The 12,561-nt window shown below is 37.8% G+C and overlaps 1 protein-coding gene across 1 annotated transcript; it reads left to right on the forward strand.

Moving 5' to 3' along the window:
• Positions 1-1,437: 1,437 nt before the first annotated feature.
• Positions 1,438-11,803, forward strand: LOC106062606 (uncharacterized). The gene is made up of 6 exons (XM_056044863.1): positions 1,438-1,582; positions 3,546-3,740; positions 5,653-5,871; positions 6,993-7,191; positions 8,420-8,629; positions 9,539-11,803. Exons 2-6 carry the CDS (start codon positions 3,556-3,558, stop codon positions 9,914-9,916), a joined length of 1,191 nt encoding a protein of 396 aa, XP_055900838.1. The 5' UTR covers positions 1,438-1,582; positions 3,546-3,555; the 3' UTR covers positions 9,917-11,803.
• Positions 11,804-12,561: the final 758 nt, after the last annotated feature.

Consider the following 12,561-nt stretch of genomic DNA (forward strand, 5'->3'; position numbering starts at 1 on the left):
GAGTACTTCATTAGTTTATTTTTATATATAAGTTGATATGGTTCTATGTTTTAAGTTATGTATTATAGCTTCTTTACTTTGTATTCCTCTGTCCTGATGTGTCTCTAAGTTTAGTGATTTTACTAATGGTGTTACTCTAATCAAACTGGAATATTCGTTTGTTATACATCTCACTGCTTTATTTGCATTTGTTCTAGTTTCTTTATGTTTTCTTGAATTGAGGGATCTCTAACAGAGGGTGCATACTCTAATATAATATAATATTAATTTTTGTTGAATTTGTAAAAATGGTATTTGTTTAGGTGACCAGATACCTGTTTTCATTAATTTGTAATTAATTTCATCATTATGGGGATTCCATGGTAACTTTTCATTTATTGTTTTACTTTACCTATCCCTTAGTCTGTTGGACCGTTGGGGCACCAACCAAGACTCGTCGACCGTCTTTCTCCATTCCTCCCTGTCTTTTGCCTTGTTTAGACTGGTCTTGAATGGATAATGCCTATATGCAAATAGGTAGATTGCTACATAATATGACCAACTATCTGATAGTGGCCAGCAGCCAGCTACAATAAAATGATTATTGAAAAAAAAAGATTGGAAAAAAAAAAATTGCGTCAGCCGGGAATCGAACCCGGATCGACTGCTTGGAAGGCAACCATGCTAACCTTTACACCTTTACACCACCGACGCTTAGCAGGTGAGCTCCACTTTGGCTATAAGTAAACTGGTCAATCGTAGAGAGTCGTCTCGAAGCTATAAATAGCCGAGCTGCTAACACATTTGAACACAGTTGTGTTGATGGAGATTCATTTGCCACTACATGTAATAGACTTCTTCAAAATTATTTACTTATCTGAAAATGGTGTGCTTCCATACAATCCTGATGCATTCCCAGCTGCGATGGGTAGGCCACATCTGCAGAAAGTGAAGACTTAAGCATCACTAAACGACTCCTGTACGCCCAATTATGGAATGGGAAGCGCTCACAAGGTGGACAACAAAAACGCCTTAGGGCACCCTCAAAGTGAGAAGAAACAAAAATCCCAGCTCATGGCCCTTTGGATGACACCCATGCTTCGAAATATATGCATAGGTATATGTTCGATGTATATCTATATATATAGACCGATACGATATAGGCCTAGTACGCTCCAATATGCAGGACTTTGCATTGGCGGTGCAACACAATGAGGTTTACGCCAACCTTTTTGGTTAATGTCCGAATCTTTTAAGAATTAGTTTGGGGATATCTTGGAATTTTCAAACAAGAATATATTGTGAAAAATTGAGGAAATAAATCAACGGGCGTATCCGGCAGGTAAAGATAATTATGAATAAGAGGCACATATTGACATTTTTTTGTTCAAGAGCTTTATTTTTAAATAGGATATTCCCCATAATGTGCACACAAATAAACGGATATTCTAATCAATGGATTTGTCACGAAGTTGCATCTATAAGACTTTGATTATAAATGAATATGATTATAAACGATCTGTTAGGCTTAGATTTGTGTTCCTCGAAAAAGTGTTGAGTAGCCTAGATGACAGGATTCACGGTGTTATGACTATTTAAACAGGTAGGTTTAAAAAGATTCTCTTATGTGTGTGTATATAAATTGATATTTATTATTTATCGACGCTGGGCAATGTAAGGACTACTACTAGTAGTAATAGTAGTACTACATTCATATGCCAAAATCTTTTTTTATGAGCTTTTTCTCCTAAGTTAAAGACCAGTTTATGCTCAAGCTTATCTTAACTGACACAGAGAACACCTGGGAACATATTGCTTCCAAAAGTTGCAGTTGAAAAACGCTTACAAAAGCTGCAGGAAAGACGCTGAGGGCAAAAGGAAAGCTGCCACAGAAAAGGCTAAAACATAATTTAAATCGGCCACTAGCCTACAACACTTTGGTCTGAGTTGGGTGTGACAATATATGTGGGTAACATCTAGGTCTGAGTTGGTTGTGACAATATATGTGGATAACATCTTGGTCTGAGTTGGGTGTGACAATATATGTGGGTCACATCTTGGTCTGAGTTGAGTGTGACAATATATGTGGGTCACATCTTGGTCTGAGTTGGGTTTGACAATATATGTGGGTCACATCTTGGTCTGAGTTGGGTGTGACAATATATGTGGGTCACATCTTGGTCTGCTTATCCATGTGAAGTGACGCTCTCTTCCTTTCTTTTGGATTTCAAGACATGCCAAATATTTCACACCTAGACCTAGACGCCAAACTTTAATTTGTCTTATGTCGATCAAATATCAGACTGTCTAGATCTATGTAGGCCTATTATACATTTATAAGGTTTAAATACAAATGTTTGCTTTTTATGTGCAAATATTGCCTAGGTCTTATGATAAGAGTTAGCGTCCGTCATTGGGTATTTAGGGGAAAAGAAGATTGATTAAAGGTACGCTCGCTCACTTTTTCTCTTTTACAGTGGCTCAATAGGGAAGGTGTCAACGACCAATGTGGTCAAGATCTTCCCCACCCTTTACTGACGCCATTGCTGTCACCTGTAACATTCAACATTTGTCTTTGAGTCCTTCCGACTTCCTCCCCCCGCTCCCCCATGACATGTTTATTTAATTTATTTTATTTTTTTGTTTGTTGTCATGAGACAGTTGGAAGTTCAGATCTGAGATGCTGAGAGATTAAACATACCTTGGAAAAGATATTGTGGGAAGAAACAATGACATACGAACCTTAAATCAATGCTGAAGAAAAAGCTTCTCAGTAGTTACCAGCCTTCTGGACTTTAAAGAGAAGCTACACTGTCAAAATTTATATCACAAAATAGTTACACTATCAAAGATTTAAATCAGAAAAGAGTTATACTTCAAAGATTTAAATCACAAAATAGCAACACTATCAAAGATTTAAATCACAAAATAGCTACTCTGTCAAATATTTAAATCACAAAAGAGTTATACTTCAAAGATTTAAATAATAAAACAGCAACACTGTCAAAGATTTAAATCACAAATGAGTTATACTTCAAAGATTTAATAACAATATATAAGATACACTGTCAAAGATGTAAATCACAAAATAGTTACAGTGTCAAAGATTTAAATTAGAAAAGAGTTATACTTCAAAGATTTAAATTATAAAATTATACACTGTCAAAGATTTAAATCACATGATAGCCATACTGTCAAAGATTTAAACCACAAAATAGCTACACTGTCAAATGTTTAAATCACAAAAGAGTTATACTTCAAATATTACAAATATTTAGATCGCAAAAGAATGAAAGCATGTAAGAGAGAGAGAGAGATAAAGAGAGAGAGTGAGAGAGAAATATATATAAAGAGAGAGAGAGAGAAGACTATTTTGCATTAAAATGATTACAGAAATCAGTTTGTCGCCAACCATATATCATCACATAAAAAAAAACAACAACAATATGCTAGACAGAGGCCATGACCTTATGACATGTGAAATTAATGAAAGATACATTCTCATTGTATTTATATTTATATTATGTAATCAACTATTTGCTTTCCAACTATTTTCTGGTCAATAGCTAGTACAACATGGCACACAACTCGAGCGAAAATGGCCAGATAAAGCGAGCCTGGCAGGAAGTCCACCGTGAGCTCCCCATCAACGACGATAAAGAGTACTTGAAGGTAAAGCTTCATATCAAAGACGGCGCTGGCGATTACACGTACACGGGCGCCTCCTTTTACTCACCGAGCCACGAATCATTTAGTATGGAGTAAGTATGAATGATTTGCAGACATTCATGAGCTCTTTCACTGGTTTTAAAACAATTAGAAATGTTCTTTTATGGCTTAAAAACTGTAAATGGAGCACATATTGAGGTAAAGGGGGGGGGGTTGATAAAATTCACTGTTAGGTTTCCTCTTGTTCGTCAAAAATGTTCATTCGTCGAAGGTTCTTATATGTTGTAACTGTGATGCCGGGGATTCTGTAGATATATCTCTAGATCTAAGTATGTCTTAAGTATTCAAATGAAGAAGATAATTTCAATTCAAATACAGAACTTTAACCCAAAACTTAGAATCACAGTAATATACAGTATGTGCAGAAATAAAACTGTATCAGATGAATCATGGGCGTAGCCACCCCCCGATACCTCCCCCCCCCACCCCCGCGAAAAAAAATTATATGTATTTATGTGTGTGTGTGTATATAATCTTTATTACATTCTGACCCTTCATTCTTTTGGAAGACGTTTATTGTGCCCTGAAATAGGTTCTTCCTGGAGTTAGTTATTATTAAGAAGTATTTTTTACCTTCAAACCCCGCTGAAGGGGGGTTTAAACTTAAACTCAAAACTGAGTCAAAACCTATTTAGCTACGCTCATAACATTTTGAGTGCGTAATTAGCTTTTTTTTATATTGAAGAGGTATTTTTTTTAGCTTCAAACCCTACTGAAGAGAAGGGGGGGGGGTAAACTCAAAACCCCTTTGGCTACGCTCAATTTTGAGTGTATAATTAGCTCTTTTTGATTTTGAAGAGGGGGTTTATCGTAAATTTTGGAAGGGGTTTTAAAATCAAAATCTTCCTTAACTGTGCTCTTGGAATTTTGGGATTGTCGTTTGCATTTTTTTTTGTTTTGTTTTATAGAAGAGGGGGATTTAACTGTAAAAACCCCTGGTAGGGGGTTTTAAACTCAAACCCCCCAGGTAGGGGGTTTTAAACTCGAACCCCCTAGTAGATGATTTAGCATTAAAATCTCAGCTAAAATAAACAAAATCAAAGCAAAAAATCAGTCAGTAATTTCCGATTCCCCCCTCCGGGGGGGGGGGGGGGATTTCATTTCGGGGGGGGGGGGGGTTGAGCCCCAACTCCCCCCCCCCTGGCTACGCCCATGAGATGAAAATCTTCTTTCAAATCTCAATAATAATAGATTCAAATTAATACTAGATCTAATTTCACAACACATAAAATATATGCGACCTGTCACTTTAAGTTACATCTCCAAACTAAAATACGTCTTATCTCTATGAAATTTCCTCCACAACTAAATTCTCTAGATCCTTCTCTAGCCAATCGTTTTTTTTTTTGCTACTCCCCAGACGCTTGCTTTAACCAATCCAATCATTACCCGCCAGATGTCACGATTACCGGATGTGTGACCTCATGGTTTTCTTCAGCTTGTGGGTTTTTCCAGAGCGTGAATTAAATCCTAAGTTTATTATACCCTAGATTATGTTTATTTAAATTGATACGTGACAATAAACATACCCCCCCTTCTCTTTGTTTTCTGAGCCGCGCTCTCTGTCCCCGCCAAAGTTACTTGGGGTAACTCTAGTCCGACTTGCAGAAATAAATGAGTTATCTTTCCATGACTTTGACATTTTCATCGAAAGTTAGAGAGTCAGCTTGCGTGCGTCTTGTCCTGCATGGTTGGGCGACGTAGAGAAATATATATATACAGATATATAAATAAGTGAAATTGAAATTTGTTGAATAATTTAGAAAATATCTTTCAACTCGCTTAAAATATATAGCTTTAACTATTTAAACACGCTTGGTTCCATCTCTCGTCTTCCCTTTCCTCATTCATTCATCCTGCTTCATCCCTTATCTGCATGAATTCCACTAAAAGTTACAGCAGACACTAGAAACACTGAAACAAAGAAACCTTTATTTCCTGCAGTGACATCATCACAGTGAACGAGAGATTCGCTTCCTGCGTGTCTCTGTTGACAAACTCGATCGTTATCCTGGTCTTCCTTCGAGTGCTTTGTCTGAAGCGCTTGACCAGCCAACTTCTGGTCAGTCTGGCCCTCAGCGACATCGTGGTCACTGTGACTCACATGGTGCACTCGTTCAAAGTGGCCACTTTCATGGCTGAACAATCAGTTGACGCCTGCAAGTAAGTCAAGAGCCAGAAACCAGAATATAAACCATCTTTTTTGTTTTAAATGAAGACTTTGAAACTAGTTCACGTGCAACATACATACAGAGTAATAATACCCGTAGCCGTTGTGGCGGGACTGGATCGGATGACAATCCTTAGTACACAATTTTTAAAATTGTAAATATTGCTTTCCCCCACTATAGCTTATACAATGGTATATACCCCCCCCCCCCCAGAAAAGCTCCAAAAATTTTGACGATTTCATTGGACGTATATTGCAAAACATGGATGGCTGTTCGATGACCTATTAATTAAATAAATCGTCCTCGTGTGAAAAAAAAAATGCATCGATTTGACTGTCATAGTTTCTTATTCTTTTCGCGCAGAAACCTTGGATCACGAAACAATATATTTATTTCAGAATGATGACCGAAACGTATACAAGAAATGCAATGAATGTTTGATGTTCGATTCATTAGCGTTCCTATAGCTTGTTAATAACAAAATATAAACATTGTATACTTTTGTTTTACTATGTTTATATTCGTTCACTCTGTCTGTCTGGTCTGGTACAAATTTTAAACAAATCATTTACTTGGGTCAAGTTGAAACCTTGCACAATTGTTCATTATTCCTAACAAAACAAGAATCAATTTAAAAACAAAAAAACAACAATTATCTAATTAATTATTGACAATTACTTAATCTTGTTTGATATAAAAAAGGTGAAATAAAACAAAGTATTTAGATATACCCCTGTAAAATCTGGAGTTCCTGCTCTTAGAAGATGAGGAGATGCAACTCCTTGATTCCTCAAAAAAAAAAAAAACTTTGAAAAAGATCCCAAGACACAGAGCATTCTATATGTATACATGAGACTACGATTTTATTCTAAGTGATAGTAGCAACTAAAATAATAAAACAATATTTAAAAGCTGAAACAGATTCTGGATATGTTTCACGCAATATTTTGATATGGATACATCTTTCTACCAAACTATATCCCAAATTCTGATATCTTTTGAAAAATACCAGTATGATTGGAATTGACCCCAACCACTAAGCCTGCCATTTTATCGATTAATTATGCGGCTACTCGCCATTAGAAAAGTTGAAACTGGTGCATCTGTCTGCAGGATGACGTATTCTGTGGCCATGAGCTCGTGGATCCTCGTCTGGACCAACCTGAGCTTTGCGGTCTGTGAGAGGCTGATCGCCATCAACATGCCGAACTACTACTCGGTCACGCACAGCCTTATATCCGGCATTTGTAACATCTCACCCTGGGTTTACTACGTCCTTTTGATACTCCTTAGCTGGATGGGTATTTTTGAGGCGAGTGATTGTATTGCATCTTCTTCGCTTTAGTTTGATCTTATCTTATCTTCTTATAAATTACAGACGTTACTTTAAAAAAAAAAAAAAAAAAAAATGATTACGTCCTACGCTTGTTCATAGGTCAATCTAGTCATGATTTAGTGAATGTCTTAAACTCTGAACAAGTTATTGTTTTTTCTGCCTGGCTCAGGCAACCCATTTCATGTTATATAGCTGAAGGCCAAAGAAACAGATGGCCTTAGCCTCATCTTCCCTACCGATTTCTAGGTCAAAAGTGGTTCTTTACTTTATATCTTGTTTTAGCATTATATCTAGTTTTAGCACTACATATTGTTCTAGCACTATATTTGTTTTAGCACTATATCTTGTTTTAGCACTATATCTTGTTTTAGCACTATATCTTGTTTTAGCACTATATCTTGTTCTAGCACTATATCTTGTTTTAGCACTATATCTTGTTCTAGCACTATATCTTGTTTTAGCACTATATCTTGTTCTAGCACTATAGCTTGTTTTAGCACTATATCTTGTTCTACCACTATATCTTGTTCTAGCACAATATCTTGTTTTAGCACTATATCTTCTTTTACCACTATATCTTGTTTTAGCACTATATCTTGTTCTAGCACTATATCTTGTTTTAGCACTATATCTTGTTTTAGAACTATATCTTCTTTTACCAATATATCTTGTTCTAGCACTTTATCTTGTTGTAGCACTATATCTTGTTTTAGCACTATATCGCTATATTCACTCGAACACAGCTACCATCTCTTGAAGAGCTTTTTCATGAAAGATGCCTTTCCGAAACACTCTCGATTCTTAAGGACAACCTGCACCCATTGAACCACTGTTACATAAGATGGTCGTCTCCTTTCCATTAGGACTAAAACAGAAAGATTTAAAAACTCCTTTATCCCACTTTCGGTCAGAGTGTTACAAGATCAGCTGTCGTCATCGAGAAGTACATAGAAGTCAAATTCATAAAGCGCTGGTTGTGAATGTGTATGTGTTTCATGTGTGAATGTTGTTCGAATTTTTCATCTATACTGTTATTGTACAGTAGTTACGCTGATGTTGTCAATTGTAGTCAAACTGAATTTCCATTTGATAGGATCAATAAAACTATCTTATCTTATCTTATCTTATCTTATCTTATCTTATCTTATATCTTGTTCTAGCATTATAGCTTCTTACATTTTATCTAACAATATCGTTCACCCAGCACTATATAGATTTTGGCTGCTCCAACCACCTGATGTACACGCCCTTGGAGCCGACTAAGATGGTCATTCAGCTGCTGACCTTTAGCGTCCTCGTCATCATGCTGATAGTGCTGATCATGTCTCGGCTCCTTCACCCGGTGTACGCTGATGACGCTCTGGAGGTCAACCGGATCAACCTGGAAATGAAGACAACTTTCGTCGTATTAAAGGTCAGTCTGAGACTTCTCAATGACGTGATGGCTCAGAGGAGCTGAGGAGCATGTGGCTCAAATCTGAATAGACTGGGAATTTGAGTTTTGGGAATTCTTATGACTCATTGGAAGGGCGCGGTGGCTGAGCGGTTAATCGCTTGGCTTCCAAGCCTGGGTTCTGGGTTCGAATCCTGGTGATGAATGGGATTTAGAATGTATGGGTATTATGAGTCCCCCCATCTCTAACATTAGTTGGGGAAAGGTAAAGGCGGTTGGTCGATGAGCTGGCCCCATTACACCCTGCTCGTTAACCGTTGGCCAAGATACAGATGACCTCAACATCATCTGAATTCTGAAAGGGCAACTTTACTTTACTTTAGGACTTCCCCTAAGTCCTCGCCACTTTACTTTAATGGGTACGTTACACTGGACATAAAATCATGTTACCTGCCAATTAACTAGCGATCCGTTTTTATGACCGACGGCTAACGAGGATGTCACGTGGCCAGCGCAACGGTCTATTGCCTTTACGTCTCCAAAGTGTTGCAGGTATCTATTAGGGTTAGGGTTAGGGTTAGATGCGTCTTACAAATCCCAAAATTAAAAACCCCAGTCTTCATGAAAATTCAAACTTGGCCCCCCCCCCTTAGTTTATAAAAAGGTTCTCCTTTCAGACTTTGCGATCTAGATCTATAGGGCAGACGATGTTAAGGACATCTGATTTTCTGGCCAACGGTTAAAGAGCAGGGACTTTTGTAGCCAAGCTCTTTATCCCTTGGCCACTACGACGCCTAAAAAAAATTTGACCCATTAAAACTTTTCGTTTAGTAATTAGATACGCTCTTTAAAAAATGTTTCCCCATCACTTAACTAGTCAAGAGTTAACCATGAGGTTCATCTTGTTCCACTTTTTTGTATTTCTGACAGATCGCCGTGATTAATGTCCTCCTCTTCTCCCCACTCATTCTCTACTCCACCGTGGCCTACTACAACAGCTCAGAGACCATCAGCGAGCTGAAGATCAAGCTCGTCTTCTACCAGCTGGCCGTCCACGCCAACAGCATCCCGTTCTTCGTCATGCTGCGCAGGAAAGAGTTCCGAAAAGCCGTGGCCATGATCTTCGCCAGCACCGCCTCCATCCGCAAGGCGCGCCCGATGAACCTACTCCTGGAGGTCACAGAAGCAAGGCGGAAGAAATCCTCGGACGTGGATGCCGACCCAAGCACGTTCCAGGGCATCGGCAAAGTGACGGCTAGAGAGGATTTTAAAAAGATAATTTCGTCTTCACCGTCAATCAAACAGTAATGACGTTATAACACTAGGAGCCAGCAGCAACGACAAGCGTTACTTTAGAAGATGTAAACTTGAACCATTAAATACAATCGTTCTTACAAGATGTGGATGACACTAAAGATTTGGCCCACAATGTGCATGTACGTTAAATTTTTGGCGCTATTTCTTAACCATGTTAACATGTGGAGACTATGCGTGTAGAGATTCGGGAAAATTGTAAGCGGATAAACACCACAGCGAATTTTAACTCAGCAATGTTTATTTTCTTAATTACTCATGTACAGCTCATTTTCGGAGATTTAACAAGCGTAGTGCGCTTTGATCGAATCTCTTTTGTAGACCTATGGGAGGAATCTGGAAGAAGGTTTCCGTGCTGCTAGAGACGAAATTCGAATCGATAGGTGGCCAATCAGCTAATAGCACTTAGCCAAACATTCCAAAATTTGAGATTTGGGTATTTTGTCCTACGCTCCCATATATTTCCTGCGCTATTGACATAGTACGTGCAGTCCTCTGCCTTCAAGACTGACGGCTTAGTTTCTTCTTCAATGACAATTGCTATTTCAGTATTTTGCTACTTTGTCTGCAAATTTTACGGTTCATTTTTAGCGGCCCACGAAAGGGGAAAAGAGGCTATTAGTTTTGTGCGAAATGTCTGTCCGTCTGTCCGTCCGTCACGTTTAGATCTCGTAAACTACAAAAGATATTGAAAACCGACATCACAATATTTTAGACCATGCAACGGCTACTTTTTTTTTCTGAAAGCGAAAAATCAAATTTTTAAAATTAGTTATGCAAGCAGTTTTTTAACGAGAAAAAGCTAATAAGTATGCATTTATAAGTTAGACCTAATTTAGAACGAATAGTAATCTTGTAAATAGCATTTTCCTAACTTTTTTTTTTTTTGGGGGCAATTTTTTTGAGGATTCAAATAAGAGATTGAGCCTTTTCAAAAACAATTTGATCAATTATAAGACATTAGTTAGGCCAATGGAGGCGCGGTGGCTGAGCGGTAAAGGGCTTGGCTTCCGAACCGGGGGTCCAGGGTTCGAATCCTGGTGAGGACTGGGATTTTCAACTTTGGAATCTTTGGGCACCTCAGCTCTAATGGGAACCTGACATTATTTGGGGAAAAGTAAAGGCGGTTGGTCGTTGTTCTGGCTACATGACACCCTCGTTAACCGTATGCCACAAAAAACAGATGGAATTTACATCATCTGCCCTATAGACCACAAGGTCTGAAAGGGGAACTAGTTAGGCCAGGTTCACACAATTTACATTCACTTTCACCTATCCTTTGATTTGCGGGACCGTTGAGGCATTACACAAGATCCGTTAACCTTCTTTCTCCATTCCTATCTCTCATTTGTCTTTGATATAATTTCATTCGGATGTTCTTTCTGAAAATATTGAAGCCTGCCTGGGTGGACCACTTCGGGGGCCGATTTTGAGTTTGTGTTTCCACACAAACTGTCTTTTGTAACCTTGCTTAAATAATATTTTTATCTAGCTATTGTTTGCTTACCTTGTACTAGTTGAAGAGAGATGCAAGACATGTAACAGTGAGAGAAGTGAAGCGAGGGTTAAACTGGTCTTGCTGATCTTTTGGTTTTGTTTGGCCCTAAAATGCTTGATTTAAAAAAAATGGAAACAAAGCTCTATGAATTTGCAATAAACAATCATTTATATTTGGGGACAACGAATGTAAAGAGGATTGATAGCTCAGATGTAAGATCAATGTAGTTATGAAACGTGTCCAGTCTTTTAAAAGAACAATTTGCATTTTGTATAAACCAAACACTTTTGTCTTAATGAATTTAGAAGAAATGTATTTCATTTTTAAATGTAATAGAAAATATAATTTATAATTTCTTAAAATAAAAAATACAAGAAAATTCATCTTTTTTTTTTTCTTCTTGCTTTTACGATATAAAAAATATATATATAAATTAATCACTTCTAGGAAAATAAATTAACGAAAAATAGTCCGCGGGTGAACATGAGTTTTGTTTCTAAGCGGTTGAATTCTTCGAGATGTCACAAAGGTCATGGTTGACTTGAAAAGAGAAGAAAACTCTGCTGACATAGGCGTGTCCACACCAAAGAAAGCAAGTAGTGATGACATTCATTGACTAGTGGTGTAACCTATAGAAATACAACTCTAGATGTAATTCCAAGTTTAGATGACGACAAACGGTTCACTCATTCTATTGTGGAAATATTCCAAAATAAAAACAACCCATAATACCTGGTATGGTAGATTAGAGTTGCCCAAATTTGAACCGAGCTGAACGGTTCACACTTTCGGTAACTTTAACAGAGAGGAACTGAAAGCCTCTTAGCACTTGACCTATGTAGAGGAAGTAATCCTCGAGGGATTATCTGCACAACTTGGCCTAAATTGTGCCGATGTGCCGAAAACCAAACTCCAGAACTGAAAGTTTACAGTGCTGCAGTCCATCCTTCACTCGTGAATGTCGGTAGTTTGAGGTACGAGACAAGAAGAGCAGCTATCGGCAAAGAACAAACACACACTCGCACGCACACACACACACAGAGACACAGCTGAGAATGGCTTTTTAAGGCCAAGATAGAACTCCGTAATCACTTTTATCCCAATGGAGGAGCTATTACTATTATTTTTATTATTATCATTA

This window comes from Biomphalaria glabrata, chromosome 10, assembly GCF_947242115.1.
Source record: "Biomphalaria glabrata chromosome 10, xgBioGlab47.1, whole genome shotgun sequence".
NCBI classification, from domain to species: Eukaryota; Metazoa; Mollusca; class Gastropoda; family Planorbidae; genus Biomphalaria; species Biomphalaria glabrata.

Bases quoted from the DNA above. Each gene is read 5' to 3' on its own strand.
- LOC106062606 (XM_056044863.1), top strand. From the start codon at position 3,556: ATGGCACACAACTCGAGCGAAAATGGCCAGATAAAGCGAGCCTGGCAG. The intron at 5,872-6,992 runs GTAAGTCAAGAG...ATCTGTCTGCAG, and splicing joins CAATCAGTTGACGCCTGCAA to GATGACGTATTCTGTGGCCA. The intron at 8,630-9,538 runs GTCAGTCTGAGA...TATTTCTGACAG, and splicing joins CAACTTTCGTCGTATTAAAG to ATCGCCGTGATTAATGTCCT.